Source organism: Agelaius phoeniceus, chromosome 1, assembly GCF_051311805.1.
Source record: "Agelaius phoeniceus isolate bAgePho1 chromosome 1, bAgePho1.hap1, whole genome shotgun sequence".
Classification (NCBI taxonomy): domain Eukaryota; kingdom Metazoa; phylum Chordata; class Aves; order Passeriformes; family Icteridae; genus Agelaius; species Agelaius phoeniceus.
In genome coordinates this window covers 83,756,579-83,773,010 of record NC_135265.1, presented here as the reverse complement: position 1 = coordinate 83,773,010, position 16,432 = coordinate 83,756,579, and the positions used below count along the sequence as shown (strand labels likewise).

Below are 16,432 nucleotides of genomic sequence, written 5' to 3'. Positions count from 1 at the left end.
AAGAAATTCTTCTTCAGGTTGAGGTGGAACTTCTTGTGTTTTAGTTTATGACCATTGCTTCTTGTCCTGTCTCTGAACACCACTGAAAAGTCGAGCACTATCCTCTGGACGCCCGCCTTTGACATACATTGATGAGATCCCCTCTGAGTTTTCTCTAGACTTAGGCCCAGCTCCCTCAGTCTCTTTCCCTGGGGAGATGCTCCAGATCCCAGATCATCTTCCTGGTCTCCTGGACCGTCTCCAGTAACTCCTTATCTTTCTTGCACTGACTAGTCCAGAACTGGAACCACAGCAGATGTGGCCTCACTATGACTGAATAGTTGAGATAGAGGGGCAGGATCATCTCCTTTGACCCTCTGGTCACACACTTCCCAATGCACTCAGAAGACTATTGGCCCTCCTGGCCCCAAGGACACACTGCCAGCTCATAGTCAACTTGTTATCCACCAAGACTCCCAGGTCCTTCTCCATAGAGGTGCTCTCTCATCTGATTCAGCAGTGGCCTCATATTTTCTCTAATCTTCCTTTTGCTGCTGATATACCTGTAAAAGCCCTTCTTGTTGTCCATGTTATCCCTTGCCAGATTCAATTCCAAGGTGACTTTGGCCTTCCTCGCTGCATCCCTGAATGCTCTGACAATGCTCCCACGTGGCTTGTCCCTTTTTCCACATCCCATAATTTTTTTCTTCATAAATTTCAGATTTACTAGAAACTTGTATGGGCTCCATCCATATTACAGGTGCCATACCATGGGATAACCACACCCTCCCCACACAAATCCAACCCCACACAAACGGCTGCTGCTCAATGGTTTTTATTGGCTTTCCAAGCTGGGGGGGCTAGGGGGAGTTGGGCACTTGGAAGTCTAAATGGGACAGCTGCAAGTTCAGGTAGGATACTTGGGGATCCGGATCTTCACTCTTCATTGAGTCCCTTCTGAGGGAAGAGAAAAAGGGGATGTTGGGGGGCAGCCATGGGGCAGCCCATGAGGCACCTGTGGGCAGGGGAAAGTCCCACCTTGGCTCCAATGTCGCGGCTCTTGGCCCGCAGCTTGTTGACCTGGGACTCAGCAATGTCAGCACGCTCCTCTGCCTCATCCAGCTCATGCTGCGCCTTGCGGAACTTGGCCAGGTTGGTGTTGGCCTGTTCCTCCTGAGGGTGCAGGGACACCAGTGAGGCTCCCACACAGCTCTGTCTGGCCTCCTGCTCCACCCCCTCTGCTCCCCATAAATCTGACTTTTTTATTGCTCCATCTGGCCCACAATAGAAACACCTGTTGTGTTTCTTCAGACATTCTATTTTTGAACCACCCAACCATCTATTCAATGATCCGTGCATCCATCCATCCATTTAATCTTCCACCCACATAAGCTTTGAGCCAGCCTTCCTTCCTTCTTTCCTTCCTTCTTTCCTTCCTTCTTTCCTTCCTTCTTTCCTTCTTTCCTTCCTTCCTTCCTTCCTTCTTTCCTTCTTTCCTTCTTTCCTTCTTTCCTTCCGCCACTTCCGCCACTTCCGCCACTTCCGCCACTTCCGCCACTTCCTTCCGCCACTTCCTTCCACCACTTCCTTCCTTCCGCCACTTCCTTCCTTCCCACATCCAACCATCATCTCTCAATCCCATCACCAACCCACCCTCCTCACCCCCTAATACCCCAATACCCCACCCCTTGACCACCTCACCTCAAGGTTTCCTGCTACTCCCCACATCCTCTCTCACATCCTAAACCCACACTGTCCCCTCCAGGGTGGGGAAGGGGGGGGTGATCCCATGGCTGCCTGCCCAGTGCTCACCGCCTCCTCTGCCTGTCTCTTGTAGGCCTTGACCTTCAGCTGGAGCTTGTCCACGAGGTCTTGGAGCCGGATCATATTTTTACGGTCTTCCTCCGTCTGTAGGGTGAGACACACATGGATCAGGACCTGACCCTACCTGTGCTTGGAATCACCACCCAAGCTACGAGGGTCAGGAGACAGTTACTGATGTTCTTGGGGAGTTCTAGGTCTGTGGGTGGCCTCAGCTCTGGGAGCAGGAGGTGGATGTCTTCTTTCCCCTGATGAGGTCAGGGGATGGAACATGGAGAGACTCCATGGATGCTGGGACACTGAGAGATGACCTGGGTGCCTCATGACCCAGACAATATTCTGGATCCCGTTCAGTATCAGACATACATGCAGTGGGTAATCTAGTATCAAATCTAGACAGCCTCTGTCTCTCTGGCCAGCAGGTCAGCCATTTTCTAAGTCATGTTCAGCATGAGATATGAGGCTCTATGTCCAAGGGGCAGGAATTGACCTCGGCCATCCCAGGAGCCCCACCTGGTAGCTGAGTTCCTTGACACGACGCTCGGACTTGCGGAGACCCTTAATGCTCTCAGCATTGCGCTTCTGCTCAGCCTCCAGCTCATTCTCGAGTTCCCGCACACGAGCCTCCAGCTTCTGCAGCTGCTTCTTGCCCCCTTTGAGGGCCAGCTGCTCGGCCTCATCCAGCCTCATCTGCAGGTCCTTGATGGTCTGCTCCATGTTCTTCTTCATCCGTTCCAGATGGGCGCTGGTGTCCTGCTCCTTCTTCAGCTCCTCTGCCATCATGGCCGCCTGCCCAAGGAGAGAAGCAAGCAGGGAAGGAGGACCAAAGCATGCTCTCCTTCACCCTCCAGTGGAAGGTGTCCTAGACATAGGTCCCACCATGGCACTCACATCAGTGATGGCTTTCTTGGCCTTCTCCTCAGCATTCCTGCACTCCTGGATGGCCTCTTCCACCTCTGTCTGCAGCTGGGAGATGTCAGCCTCCATCTTCTTCTTCTGGTTGATGAGGCTGGTGTTCTGGAGTTAGAGGAGAGGATCTCAGGAGGTGTCTCTTGAACTGCTGACCCATCCTTCTTCAACCCCCCAGTACTTAATGCTCCCCAACTCCCTTCCAACTCTGCAGGCTTAAAGGATCTGGAGCTCTTGGTAACTCAACCCATAAGAAGCCCATATCTATTGGATGGAGGTGACCTCTATGCTCGAAAGTATGTGATGTCTCACCTGTGAGTGGAGAAGCTGGACCCTCTCGCTGGCCTCAATCAGCTCCTGCTCAGCCAACTTGCGGGCCCTCTCAGTCTGTTCCACCACTGCCTGCATCTCCTCGAGCTCTGACTGGAGAAGGTTGTTTCTCCTCTCCACAATGGCAATATTCTCCTTCAGGTCCTCATTGGCTCTTACCACATCATCCAGCTGCAGTTGGGTGTCCTGTTGGGATATACAGAATGGACATCAGCCAGCAGCTCAGGGGGCTAGGAAGACCTCCTTATAGGTGGGTAATCCCACCTTGAGGTGAGCCTGGGCTCCTTTCAGGTGGGACTGAGCCTCAGCAGCCACGCGATTGGCATGGCTGAGCTGAATCTCCATCTCATTGAGGTCACCCTCCATCTTCTTCTTCAGCCTCAGGGCCTCGTTGCGGCTCCGGGTCTCAGCATCCAGCGAGGTCTGCAGTGAGTCCACCACCCGCAGGTGGTTGCGCTTGGCCTGCTCCATTTCCTCATCCTTCTCAGCCAGCTTGCGCTCATAGTCTGCCTTGACCTGGTTGAACTCCAGTTGGGCCCTCAGGATCTTTCCCTCCTCATGCTCCAGAGAGGCCTGGTGGAGACAGAGAGAAATTAGAGGGACACAGAGAAGACTAGGACAACATGGGACTCATGGAGATGTGATTTGGCTCACCTCAGCCTCCTCTAATGCAGCTTGGAGCTCCAGTTTTTCGGCATCCAGCTGCTTCCGGACTTTCTCCAGTTCGTGGATGGTCTTGTGGCTGCCGCCCAGCTGCTCCGTCAGGTCCGAGATCTCCTCTGCCCAGATGATAACCAATCAGACTTGGTGGAAAATGGTGGAGAACAAGGTGGGCAGGGGGAATACCATGGTCTCACCTTGGAGGTTCTTGTTCTCCCTTTTGAAGGTCTCCAGGTGCTCAAGTGACTCCTCATAGGCATTTTTCAGCTTGAAGAGCTCAGTGCTGAGGGACCTGGCCTCTTTCTGTGATGCCTCTAACTCCATCTGTGACTCTTCAAACTTCTGCTTCCACTCAGACAAGATCTGAAACAAAGCTAGGGGTCACTCTCTGTCCCTGTGTCTCCCATCTGCTCCTGTCTCACCACTGCGTCCTCCTACTTTGTCAAAGTTTCTCTGCTTCTTGTCCAATGCAGCTGCTGCTGCATTTGACCGCTCCACATCTGCCATCAGGTCCTCAATCTCATTTTGCAGTCGGTGTTTAGTCTTCTCCAGGGAGGAACACTTGGCATTGACCGCCTCCACCGCCTCCTCAGCCTCCTGCAGCCTCTGGGCCAGCTTCTTCCTGTTGTGGGAGAAAACCTAGCTGTGGTGACCAAGTGGGCCAACTCAAACCTTATTCTACCTATTCATTGTCTGAGGCTCTGGATTTCTACCAACTCCAGATCCCTATACCTTCTCCAGATTCTTCTACAATGGAAGGGTGTGCCCTCTTCCCCGTGCCCCACAGAAGCTCCCTTCATGGGCAGATGACTCACTTGGCCTCCTCCAGTTCCTCAGTGCGCTGGATGGCATCTGTCTCATACTTGGTCCTCCACTGTGCCACCTCAGAGTTGGCCTTGGAGAGTGAGCGCTGGAGCTCAGCCTTGGCCTCTGTCTCCTCCTCATACTGCTCCCTCAGAAGGTCGCAGTCATGCCGGGCTGACTGCAGGGCATGGGCCAGTGCATTCTTGGCCTGGGAGGAAGAGGCAAGGAGTAGGTGAAGTTGACCTATATATAGGTCCTCAAACTCAGTAAGCACTGGTATTTCTCAATCAAACCTTCTCTAGATCATTCCAGCCAAATTCAGCACATCTAGACACAGAACAATGTAAAGATGGGTACATCTAGGCTGGCCCAGTTTGACTTCCCCATATCCTGTGCCACCCAATCACCCCTAGACCAACCCAGCTGCTTCAGAACTGACCTGCCCAGCCCAACCTCTCAGCTGTTAGACCAATGCAACCCAACTCAACCGCTCTTAGATGCAACCACCCCACTGAACTGGCCTGAACTTTAATTCTACTTGGTGCTACAACCATAAGGGTGAAGGAGACCCTATTAGCCATCCCACAAACCTCACCTTCATCTCCTCCTCCAGCTGCCTCTTCAAGTCCTCCATCTGCTGGGTGTATGACTGCTTGCCCCTAGTTAATTGAGAGACAAGGGCCTCCTTTTCCTCCAGCTGGCGGGACAGCTCTCCTGCAGAGGTAGGGCAGGTTTTCAAGGTGTGGCAGGGATTGAAGATATGGGACAAGGGCTGAGGATGTGGAGTGAGGGGTATGGTGGGTCAGGGTTTGCACCATTCTCAGTCTGGAGCTTCGCCCGTTGGGTACTGGTGTCATTGAGGACTCGTTGTGTCTCCTCCAGCTTGGCCCGGTGTTCAGCTGCCTGATCCTCCATGGTGCGAGAGATCTTCTCCATGCCCACCTTGGAGGAGAAAAGTATGGAGGGAAGGAATGAAGAAGGAGAATGATGCCCATGGTGGAGATAAGATGTCCACCTTGGCCTCTTTCTACCTTGGCTTTTATGAGTTGCTCCATGTTGGAGCTGAGGTCATCCAGCTCCAGCTTGAGCTCACTCTTCTCCTTCTCCAGCTTCTGCTTGACGCGCTGTAAGTTGTCGATCTGCTCGCTGAGCTCGGCCACGCTGTCGGCGTGCTTCTTGCGCAGTGCAGCAGCCGTGGCCTCATGCTGCAGCGTGGCCTCCTCCAGGTCCCGCCGCATCTTCTGGAACTCTGCCTCCCGCTTCTTGTTGAGCTCAATCTGCACTGAAGTGACACCACCTGCCTCCTCCAGCCGCTCGCTGATCTCCTCTAGCTCTCGTGACAGGTCTGAGCGCAGCTTCTCCACCTTGGCTCTGCCTGTCCGCTCCGCTTCCAGCTCCTCCTCCAGCTCCTCAATCCGTGCCTGTGTTCCGGGGATGAACATGTTTTCAGTGGGCTTGGTTTCACTCAATTCCTCCACTCAACTCAACCAACTGAGCTGGAAACTTTTCAACCCAACTCACCCCAATAAGCTGAAAACACTTCAGCTCATGCCAGACATCTGAACATTTGTCAGCCAACTGAAAACTCCTAAACTCAGCCTAACCTGATAGAGACTCTTCAGCTCAATCCAACCAGCCAGAAACTCTCCAGGCCAGCCCAAATAAGCAGAGAATAGATCCCTCACCTGCAGCTCTTTCAGCTTCTTCTGGAGCTGCAGAGCCAGAGCCTGCTCATCCTCAATTTTGCTGTTCTGCTGGTTGATTTCAAATTCCTTCCTGAAAATGAAAGTAGTACCAGTGAGGTCCCTGCCCTTGCCCCCAGTTTAGATTGAGGAAAGAGGTCCATTTTTACTTCTTGAGCTTCTCCTCCAGCTGCTGCTTGTCATTCTCCAGGTCCATGATATTCTCCTGGGTTAGCTTCAAGTCACCTTCCAGCTTCCTTTTGGCTCGTTCCAGGTCCATCCGGACCTTCTTCTCCTGTTCCAGGGAGCCTTCAAGCTGTGTGGAAACATGGAAATGGGGAGAACCTCAGTTTTCCGTCATATCTGCCCCAGAAAGCTCCTTAGCACTACTCATGGTAGGACCAGACCACACTCACATCATCCACTTGCTGTTCCATCTTGAGTTTGGCCTTTGTCAGGGTGTTGACTTTGTCTTCCTCTGCCTGAAGGTCATCCAGTGTCTGCTGGTGAGATTCTTGCAGGGCCTTCTTTTCCTTTGTTAGTTTTGCAATGGTTTCATCCAGCCCAGCCATCTCCTCTGTGAGGTTCTTGACCTGAAGGAGGAGAAACACTAGGCCTCCAGCTTGGTACCAGAGGTAGGACAAAGCTGTGTGATATTGCTGTTGTCCTTGTCCAATGAGGCAACTGCAGTGGTAGAGAACCCAAAGGATGTTGAGTCTTCATGTAGCCCAGATCAACTAGCCCTGGATCTCCTCAACCCCACACAAACAGGTTGTGTTGATCCAAATCCCCACAACTTAAGGTCAAGGCTTCTCTCCACCCTCACCTTGTTCTCAGTGGCATGTTTCTCCTTCTCCACCTTGGCCAGTGTCAGCTCTAGATCATCAATATCCTTTTTCAGCTCCGAACACTCATCCTCCAGCTTCCTCTTCCTAGCTGTCAGCTCTGCGTTCATCTCTTCCTCATCCTCCAGTCTCTCTGTCAGCTCCTTCACCTTGGCCTCCAGCTGGATCTTGTTCTTGATCAGCTGGTCACAGCGCTCCTCAGCATCATTGAGGTTGTCCTGCTCCTGTGTCAGAGTGGTAGAGGAAGTAGGGTGGCCCTGGAGGGCTGCTGGTCACCCCCCCTGACATGGCTTTTTGAGGCAGTCTCACTTACGGCCTGCACTTGGAGCTGAAGGTCATTCTTCTCCTGCAGCATGGAGACCATCTTCTCCTCCAGCTCCTTGCGCCGGGTCTCCGACTTCTCCAGGGCCTCCTTCAGTCGCCCAAACTCTTCCTTCATGTTCTAAACAAGAACCCAGGAGACCAGTAGCCACATCCAATCCCCTCCATCCATCAACCCCACCCAACCCATTTTGGATCCCAAGCTGCCCGTCTCATCACCTCCTCCCACCTGCATCTCCTTCTCTGTCTCAGCACTCTTTAACAAGGGCTTGATCTTGAAGTAGAGCTTCATCCAAGGCCAGTTCTTCACCCCCATGAAGGCCCTGATGTTCCACTGGATCACCAGCAGTGAGTCTCTAGAATGGTGACACAGATGCCACTACTCCACCAATCTGGTGACCCACCAGACATCCTTTCTCAAGGAGAAAGACCCTTCCCCTCTCACCGGCGTTCCAGGATCTTTTTGAACTCAATGCGCATGAGCTGCCCTCGGGCCTGAGCCTGGATGCGGGTGATGATGCGGGAGAGGCGCTCATCCCGCATCTCCTCCAGAAGTCCTAGCAGCCCAGCCTTGAAGAAGACCTGATGGATGAAGGAGGCAAGTGAAAGGGTGAATTGGTTGGGAAGAGTTCATGGACAGATAAATGGCTTGATGGGTTGTTGGGGGAATGAAGCGACTGATAGTGGGGTGGATAGAGAGGTAGACACATCAGTGGTAAGACCATGGGGTCACATGACCCCATGGGTGGTAGGACCATGGAGACACCATGTGCCCTTACCTTGGTGTGTCCAAATTTGTACTGGTTGTGGTCAATGTCAATGGATCCCAGGAGCTTTTCAGCGCCCTTGCGACTGTCAATGAACTGCCCCTCAGGGATGGCAGCAGGGTTCAGGATGCGGTACCTGGTGACCAGAGAGGACAGGAAAAGCCTGAGGTCGGCCCCAGTTGGGTTGTCCATGCCATCCCCACATTTTCTCCTCTGTGCCTACCGCTGTCGGAAGTCCCCATAGAGGATGCGATTGGGGAAGCCCTTGCGGCAGATGCGGATGCCCTCTAGCACTCCATTGCAGCGAAGCTGGTGCATTACCAGGGGATTGTCCATCACACCTGGCAGTGGGTCAAGGGGTGGTCTCAGCCACAAGCCACACCTACCACCCTTTTCCCTGCCCTCAGCCCTGCCCTGTGCTCACCCGGCTCCTTCCGCTCATTGGGGATGATGCAGCGGACAAAGTGAGGGTGGGTGGTCTTAAGGTTGGCCATCAGCTTGTTTAGGTTCTCCTGTTGAGGGAGGGAGGAGAGAAGAAGCTGAATAATGAGAGAGCAAGAGAGGGTCTGTGGGACTGAAGGGGTCTTCCACCACTCAGGAGATTGTCCTCCCATTGCCCCAAACCGGGTCCTCTATGTAGGTCACTCACCCGATGCAGTGCTGAGACGGTCTGAAAGGAGGAACCTTTCTTCTTGGCTCCTTTCCCCTTCCCTCCATCACCACCTGGAGAGAAGAGGGAGAGGGTAACAGAGGAAAGAGGCTGACTAGTGGACAGTAGTCTTCTCCATCAATTCATTGCTCCATCACCCCATCATCCATTCACCCACCAGCATCTGCCCCAGCGTAGTTGGAGAAGAGGTTGGCCAAGAGCTTCAGGGCTGATTTCTGGTAGAGCCCCACCACTGTCTCATTGAGGGGGTCCTTGTTCTTCTCCAGCCACCCGATGATATTGTAGTCCACTGTGCCAGCATAGTGGACAAGAGAGAAATGGGCCTCTGGCTTCCCCTTGACATTGCGTGGCTTCCCAAAGTTGGCTGACTTGCCCAGGTGATTATCAAAGAGCTTGGCCTTGAAGGTCATGTCTGAGGCTTTGGGAAACATGCACTCTTCCTCCAGGATGGACATAATCCCCATGGGCTAGGAAGAAAAGTGGTGGTGGAGGACACCAAGCACAACCCAGCTGATCAACTTTGGGGCTCTTGGCAGGCTCCAACTGAAAGGGCCCTTCCCCCAAAGTCCTTTCAGCCCCCACAAGACCCTGAGGGAGGTGATACCTTCTCAATGAGGTCAATGCAGGCCTGGAGGTCCATGCCAAAGTCAATGAACTCCCACTCAATGCCCTCCTTCTTGTATTCCTCCTGCTCCAGCACAAACATGTGGTGGTTGAAAAACTGCTGCAGCTTCTCATTGGTGAAGTTGATGCAGAGCTGCTCAAAGCTGTTGAACTGGGGAAGGAGAGAGAAGATGAGGTTAACTGGCATTCAACAGAATGTCTGATAGGTGAACCTGAGCCCCAGCTGGGTCAACAGAATGCCCAGTAGTGTCAATGAAGTCAACTCAACACCCAAGAGGCCCAACACAACCCCCAAGAGGACAAACACCCTGCCACCCCCTCAGTCCTCACATCAAAGATCTCAAATCCAGCGATGTCTAGCACACCAATGAAATACTGCCTTGGCTGCTTAGTGTCCAGGGAGTTGTTGATCCTCACCACCATCCAGTTGAACATCTTCTCATATACAGCCTTGGCCAAGGCCCCAATGGAGTAGTACACCTGCTGGACATTCTGCCCCTTGGTGACATACTCATTGCCCACCTTTACCCGGGGGTGACACAACCCCTTGAGAAGATCAGCTGAGTTCAGCCCCATCAAGTAGGCTGACTTGTCAGCATCTGCAGAGCATCAAGAAAAAGACGTGCTGTCAGATTCCACCTAACCTGGTGATCCCAAGACCTATGTCATCCTGTACCCACTCACCTTCAGTACCATCTGGTTCTGCCTGCTCCTCCCGTTGTTTCTGCTTGAACTTCATGTTGCCAAAGTGCATGATGGCGCCCGTCAGCTTGTAGACACCAGCCTTCTCCTCAGCCGTGAAGCCCAGGACATCAAAAGCGCTCTGGGTGATAGGGAGAGGGCCTTGCCAGCAGCTGTGGTCATGGTTCTCTGCTGACCACCATTTGTGTCTCTCTGCCCTTCCAGATCATCAACTCCTCTGTCCATCTGCTGACTCATCCACCCATGGACTTTCCCATTATGGATTCACCCATCCATACATGTGAGGACTCATGTATCCATGGATCTAGCTGTCCATCCATACATGGATACATCCATCCATCTATCCGAGGACTACATTCATCCATTTACCTATCCATGGACTCTTCTAACCATTCATCCATCCATAGACTCATCCATTTATGGAGTCATCCATCCATGGACTCATCCATTCACCATTAACTCCATCCATGCATCCATGGACTCATCTATCTGTTTAAGGACTTGTTCACCCATGGACACATCTGTTCACCTAAGTACTCCACCACCTAAGTACTGTTTTTATCTCCATCCAAAGCCTCCTCAACTCCCTGCCTCCTGTCCTACGTTCTATCCCTCACCCCACATCATCCCATTCCACCAACCCACCATCTTCCACCCTTCCTATCTTCCACCTCTCATCCCTATGTTCCTCCTCTCCTCCACCCATCCATTTTCTACGATCTCAACCATCCACGTGGCACTTCACCCTCAATTCATCACGGGGATGTCCACCTGCCCACCCCACCACTTACGTCAGTTGCCAACAGCTCTTCAGAGTCATCGATAGAGGCCACAGTCACCTCTCCTTGGGAGACATAACTGTAGTCATAGGGGTTGTTCGTGATGAGAAGCATCTCTGTTCCGTGGGGCCAGGATAGAGAGAAAAACTGAGCATTTGCACTGGCTAAACAGCCTCAAATCATCCTCAATTGCCCCAGGAAGGAGCGGAGAATTGGAGAAGAGGAGGTAGAAGACTCAAGGCCAAGCATCCTACTCACCCAGCAGCTCTGGCTTCTTGTTGGAAAGGATCTGGTAAAAGATGTGGTAGTTCCTCTCAGCCTTCAGCTGGAAAATGACACGGGACTTCTCCAGGAGGTCTGAGGTGGATATGGAGAGAAGGGGGATAGAGGTTGGGGTGAGGAGATGGAGGAAGAGAGAGGAAAATGGAAGGTCAGATGGATAGAGGGATGAGATGATGGATCCATCAACCATGAAGACAGATGAAGGGATGGACATGGGTGAAGGGGAGGCAGGCAAGGAAGGACGGAGGTAGACACAAGGAGATGGAGGGACAAAGAATTGGAGATGGAGGGTCAGGTCAGTGGTGGGATAAGGAGATGGAGATGAAGAGGCGACTGGATGGAGGGAAGAAGGGAGATGTGTGTGGATGAATGGAGCTCCTGGGTGGATGGATGAAGTTCATGGGTGGATGGAGGAGTCCATACATGGATGAGTCCTAGGATGGATGAATAAATCCATGGATGGATAATGGACTACAAGACAGCTTCTCACTGAGCTCTTAACCCACTCACAGGTCTCAATGTCAGCTGATGCCAACTTCCCGGTGGCCCCGAAATGGATCCGGATGAACTTTCCCTGGGAAAGCAGCGGCAGGAGGTGGAGGTGGCTGCCTTCACACACCAGATCCCACACCATAGATCCTGTCCCACAAAGTGTCCCACAGACCCTTCCTGATACAACCCACCCCATCACTCACAAATCGGGAGGAGTTGTCATTGCGGAGGGTCTTGGCATTGCCGAAGGCCTCCAAGGCAGGGTTGGCCTGGATGATTTGGTCCTCCAGGGTGCCCTGGATGGGGTGGGACAATGCTGGGTGTGGATACCACTGGGGTACACTCTCTGCCGAGGGTACATGGACTGAGGAACTCACCTTGCTGCTATTGGTCACCTCCTTCTTGCGGTCGCCAATGGCAGCAATGCTGGCAAAGTATTGGATGACCCTCTTGGTGTTGACTGTCTTCCCCGCCCCGGATTCTCCACTGGGGGAGCAACAGTGAGATATTGGAAAACATCCTGGTGGGTCCTTCATCCCACCCCATTGCTCTGGGGCAGGGCTGGACAAAGCAGGGCCTTACGTGATGAGGATGGACTGGTTCTCCCGGTCTGCCAAGAAAAAAGAGGAGTCAGGTGGGATGAAGCTGGGAAACATACTTGGGGTCTTGGGGTTGAGGCTGAGGTTCTCCATCCTCCCAGGTGAGAACCAGTTCTAAGTCAGGAGCCATTTATTGGAGGGGGTCCTCTAGTTTGAGGTCCTCACAGGACATCCTTACCTGTCAGCATGTTCTGGTAGGCATTGTCAGAGATGGAGAAGATGTGGGGCGGAGCTTCACTCCGCTTCTTTCCCCGGTAGGCAGCCACCACCTCGGCATTGTAGACGGGCAACCACTTGTAGGGGTTGACAGTCACACAGAAGAGCCCCGAGTAGGTCTGAAGAAAAGGGCAGGCAGGTCAGAGCCAGGAGGTGCCACCCCACCTGGTGGGGACATCCTAGGTCTGGGTGGCCCAAGGGATGTGGTGACAGGATGTCCTGATCTTGGTTGTCTGAAAAGGGGCTGGAGAAGGAACATCTTGGATCTGGGTGGCTCACAACATGCAGAGGGCTGGGATAGAGATGGGACACCTCTTGTCAGGGGCCCAAGGGGTCTGGGGATGGAACATATTGTGTCCTATCAAGGGAGCTATTGAAGTGACATCTTGGATCTCGGTGGCCACAGGGGTCAGGTGATGCAACATCTCAGGTCTTGGTGGCTGAGGCAGTCTAGAAATGGGATATTTTTGGTCTGGGTGGCCCAAGGGGGCTGGAGAAAGGACCACCAGGTTCTAGGTGTCCCAAAGTCTGTGAAAAAGCCACACCAGGTTTTAGACGGCCCATAGATATTCTGGAAGCCCCATCTGGTACTAGGTATCCCAAGAGCTTTAGGGAAGGGTCACTAGTTTCCATCCATCCCATAGGCTGTAGGGAAGGCCTCGCCTACTTCCCAGGTGCTCCAGGGGCTTGTGAGAAGGCTCACATAGATCAGCCAAGAGGCATAGCGTTCCTTGAGGTTGTAGAGGACAGCAGGCTCATGGAGGAAGGTCAGCATTGCCATGTCCTCAATCTTGTCAAATTTGGGGGGGTTCTGCTGGTGAATGTCAGCTTCCTTCACAGTCACCGTCTGGAGGGAATGGGGAGATGTGGGGGTGGGGGTTGGGAGATATCCATGGCTTGGGGGGTAGGGGGTGCTCCATTGGTAGGATTTCTTCCATGGGTTGAGAGGGCTTTCCTATGGTTTGGGAGGTACCTCCCATCGGTTGCGAGACTTCAATGGTCAGGGCCCCCACCACTATCAGCCTGGTTTCCACCTCCTCCATTTGCTTTCCCCCAAACCGTCAACCCCCCTTCCCCCTTTAACCACTCCCCCATAAATTTCATCCCGCTACTCCCTCCCTCCTTAACTCTTCACCCCCCTACTTCCCACCAACTCCTCATCCCCCGTGATGCCCAATCCCCTCTTTTTTCCCCCTATGCCCCATCTGCCATCAGCCCTTGCCATCCTTATCCCCTCCCTCCATTACCCCCTCATCCTCATTAACCCTTTGCCCCACATGGCCCCTTGCCTCCCTCCCCTCCCCCCCCCCCCATCCCCCATTCCCCAGTTGCCCACCTCTCCCAGCTCAGTCTGGACGGTGGCCTCCCCTCCTTGCCGCCCCGTCACCCGTCCCCGCACGAACTCCTCCCGGGGGTGGGGGACGAAGCACTCGCTGCGCGGGTCGAAGGGTCTGGTCTGCGCTGCCAGCCTCTCCCGCTCGCCCGGCCGCAGGAACGGCGCTGCCGCCCCCAGCGCTGCCAGCACCGCGTCCGCCATCCTGCCCCGCACCGACACGGACCCTGCATCACCTGGGGGCTGTCAGCCTGTGGCCACAGGGTCCTGCCCCCTGTTCCATGGCCCCACACAGCCCCACTGGCCAGAGCCCACTGCCATGCCCAGACCTCTATGACTGTGGCAGACCCCCAGAGCCAGACACAGAGCTTTGCAGCTGTGCACAGCCCCACGCATGGGTCCTGACAGATGTGCAGGGAGCCCTATAGCCCTCTGCACACCCACGTCGTCATGCACTGCCCCCTGCACAGACTCCCGCAGTGATTCAGGGACTCCCTGCAGGGACCCCTATAACCATTAAAGGACCCCTAATGGTGAGGTACAGGACTTCGTAGGTGTGTATGGCCCCATGCAGAGAATCCTATAGCCATTCATGACCCCATGTATTGAGCCCTACACAGTGCACAGACTCCCTGTAGCTGTGGGCAGACCCCTAGAGTCATGCAGGGACCCCAATCCCATGCACAGCCCCAAGCACAGACTCCTGTACTGATGCAGGCACCCCCACAACCCTGGAATGATGCATGGCCCCCTGCAGCACAAAGACCCCTATAGCCACACACAGACCCCCATAATGATTCAGGCATCCCTACAGTGATGCACAGAGACCCATAGCAGTGCAGGGACCCCTATAACAACACAGGGAACCTTAGAATCCTGCACAGCCCTACATGCAGACTCCCACAGCAAAGTATGGATCCCCTATAGTGATGTGCAGACCCTATAGCAACACACACACCCTATAGCAGCATAGCCCCACCACTCCCCCCACCCAAAGCACCCATCCCCATGCTGCCCCACAGCATCACCCTCACCTGGAGTTTGTGGATCTAGCAGGTAAGATGAAGGAAGCTAGAAGAACATGCAGAGGGTGAGTAGGGCTACACCTCTTGCTCCCTATAGACCCTTTGCCCTATATACCCCTTTATGCCCCACAGATCACTTTGTCACATAGACCCCATCTGCCCCATAGCCCTGCTGGTGCCACATAGGCACCCTGGGTGCCCCACAGACCATCAGTGTCCCCCAGATTGCTGTGCTGCCATGAATCTCTTTCCCCTACAGTTCCTCTCAGTGTTTCTTATACCTTCTTGCTTCATAACCCCATGTGTAGCCCACAGGTCCCCACACCCCAGAGAACCCCTGTGTGTCCCATAAGCCCTCTGTCCCCCATATTCTCCCACAGATTCCTGTGTCCCATAGATCCCCATATGTCCCATAACCCTGCTGTGCACCCCATAGCCCCCCATTTCCTCCACCAGCCCTTCATATCCACATCCCTTATTCCCACTTTGTCCCCCACCCTCTCCCTCTCTCCCCCACGCCGACACCTCTGCCAGCCCTGCAGCCCCAAGGCCTTTATAGACCATCATGGGATGGGGAGGAGCATTCCTGGGGAGGGGGTGGCTGATAAAGGAGGAGGGGGGCACCTCCCCCTGCTTCCCCAGCCACAAGGTGGCATCTCTCCAGTGACTCTGGCATCCAGGACCCACATATTCACCCCATAGAATGATCTATGGGGCAGAGCTCTAGGGGTGAGCAAGGGCTGTCCAGACCTCTTGTAGGAGTGGGATGTGGGGTGGGCTAGGGGGCCTGGATGCCTGGGTCCCTTGTGTAGGAGGTGTCTGTGGAGCCCAGATGTCTGGATCTCTGGTGTGGGGGGCCGGGGGGAGGGAGGGCACTAGGGAGCCCAGGCGCCAGGGTCCCTTGTGTGTGTGTGTGTGAGTCATCTCTGGGACCAGGGCGCTTTGGTGGCGTTTGTGATGATTCTATGGGTCTCAGATGCCTGGCTTTCTTGTGTGCATGGGATCTGTGGAGCCCAGATGCACCCCTGGGTTCTTTGTGCATGGAGGGGATCTATGGGGCTGGGACTCCGGGGACCTGTGTGGAGGGGGTGCCTATGGGGCCGGGATGCCTGGGTCCCTGGCCAATGTCCTGTCATCCGTGGGGTGGTGACAGCTCTACCCTGCCAGGTCTATATTGGGACACGACAGGAGAGGGGGGAGATTGTTATCTCGTCCCCCCCCCATCCAGTGAGGCGCCGTGGGGCCGCCAGGGGTCTGAGGGACGGGGCGGGAGGGGGGGGTCTGGCAGCAGTCCCCGAACACCGTGTCCACTTTGTCATCAAGGAGGTGACAAGTGTTCCCGCGAGGTGACACATTCCCGCGGGTGGGGAGGTCCCCACCTCCCCATTGTGCCCCACAGATCCCCCTCTCCTGCCCCACAGACCACCTCCTCTGCCCCACAGAGCCCTTACAGAGCCCCATAATTGCTCCATGGAGCCACAGAAAGTCTCCACAGATCCCCATAGAGTCTTTTTAGCGCCCCATAGAGTCCCCATAGGGCCCCACAGAGACATTACCAGATTACCCCACCCTCCCTCGGCCCGAGTTCGCCG

General features: G+C 54.3%; 1 protein-coding gene across 3 annotated transcripts; it reads right to left on the bottom strand.

Annotated features, from left to right (window-relative positions):
• Positions 1–915: 915 nt before the first annotated feature.
• Positions 916–14,019, bottom strand: LOC129120821 (myosin-7). 3 transcript variants are annotated; one of them, XM_054633587.2, is made up of 38 exons: positions 13,819–14,019; positions 13,186–13,329; positions 12,445–12,601; positions 12,250–12,277; positions 12,045–12,153; positions 11,871–11,963; positions 11,686–11,749; positions 11,152–11,250; positions 10,906–11,009; positions 10,097–10,235; positions 9,743–10,011; positions 9,393–9,563; positions 8,946–9,255; positions 8,768–8,841; positions 8,543–8,630; positions 8,342–8,459; positions 8,131–8,254; positions 7,797–7,933; positions 7,581–7,707; positions 7,344–7,472; positions 7,012–7,254; positions 6,602–6,778; positions 6,356–6,501; positions 6,189–6,279; positions 5,535–5,924; positions 5,319–5,445; positions 5,099–5,217; positions 4,515–4,711; positions 4,138–4,321; positions 3,897–4,062; positions 3,694–3,818; positions 3,304–3,612; positions 3,022–3,225; positions 2,692–2,817; positions 2,314–2,589; positions 1,792–1,887; positions 1,018–1,152; positions 916–936 (listed from the first exon to the last, which is right to left on the bottom strand). In XM_054633587.2, the coding sequence occupies exons 1-38, from the start codon at positions 14,017–14,019 to the stop codon at positions 916–918; spliced, it is 5,817 nt and encodes a 1,938-aa protein (XP_054489562.1). The 3 variants fall into 3 exon arrangements, with proteins under 3 accessions (XP_054489562.1, XP_054489571.1, XP_054489590.1); XM_054633596.2 differs by having other exon boundaries at positions 916–933; XM_054633615.2 differs by having other exon boundaries at positions 916–933; positions 8,768–8,829.
• Positions 14,020–16,432: the final 2,413 nt, after the last annotated feature.

Coding starts and splice junctions, on each gene's coding strand:
- LOC129120821 (XM_054633587.2), bottom strand. CDS start 14,019: ATGGCGGACGCGGTGCTGGCAGCGCTGGGGGCGGCAGCGCCGTTCCTG. Junction 10,012..10,096: donor AGAACCAGATGGTACTGAAG/GTGAGTGGGTAC, acceptor GATGCTCTGCAG/ATGCTGACAAGTCAGCCTAC. Junction 3,819..3,896: donor GGAGAACAAGAACCTCCAAG/GTGAGACCATGG, acceptor TCATCTGGGCAG/AGGAGATCTCGGACCTGACG.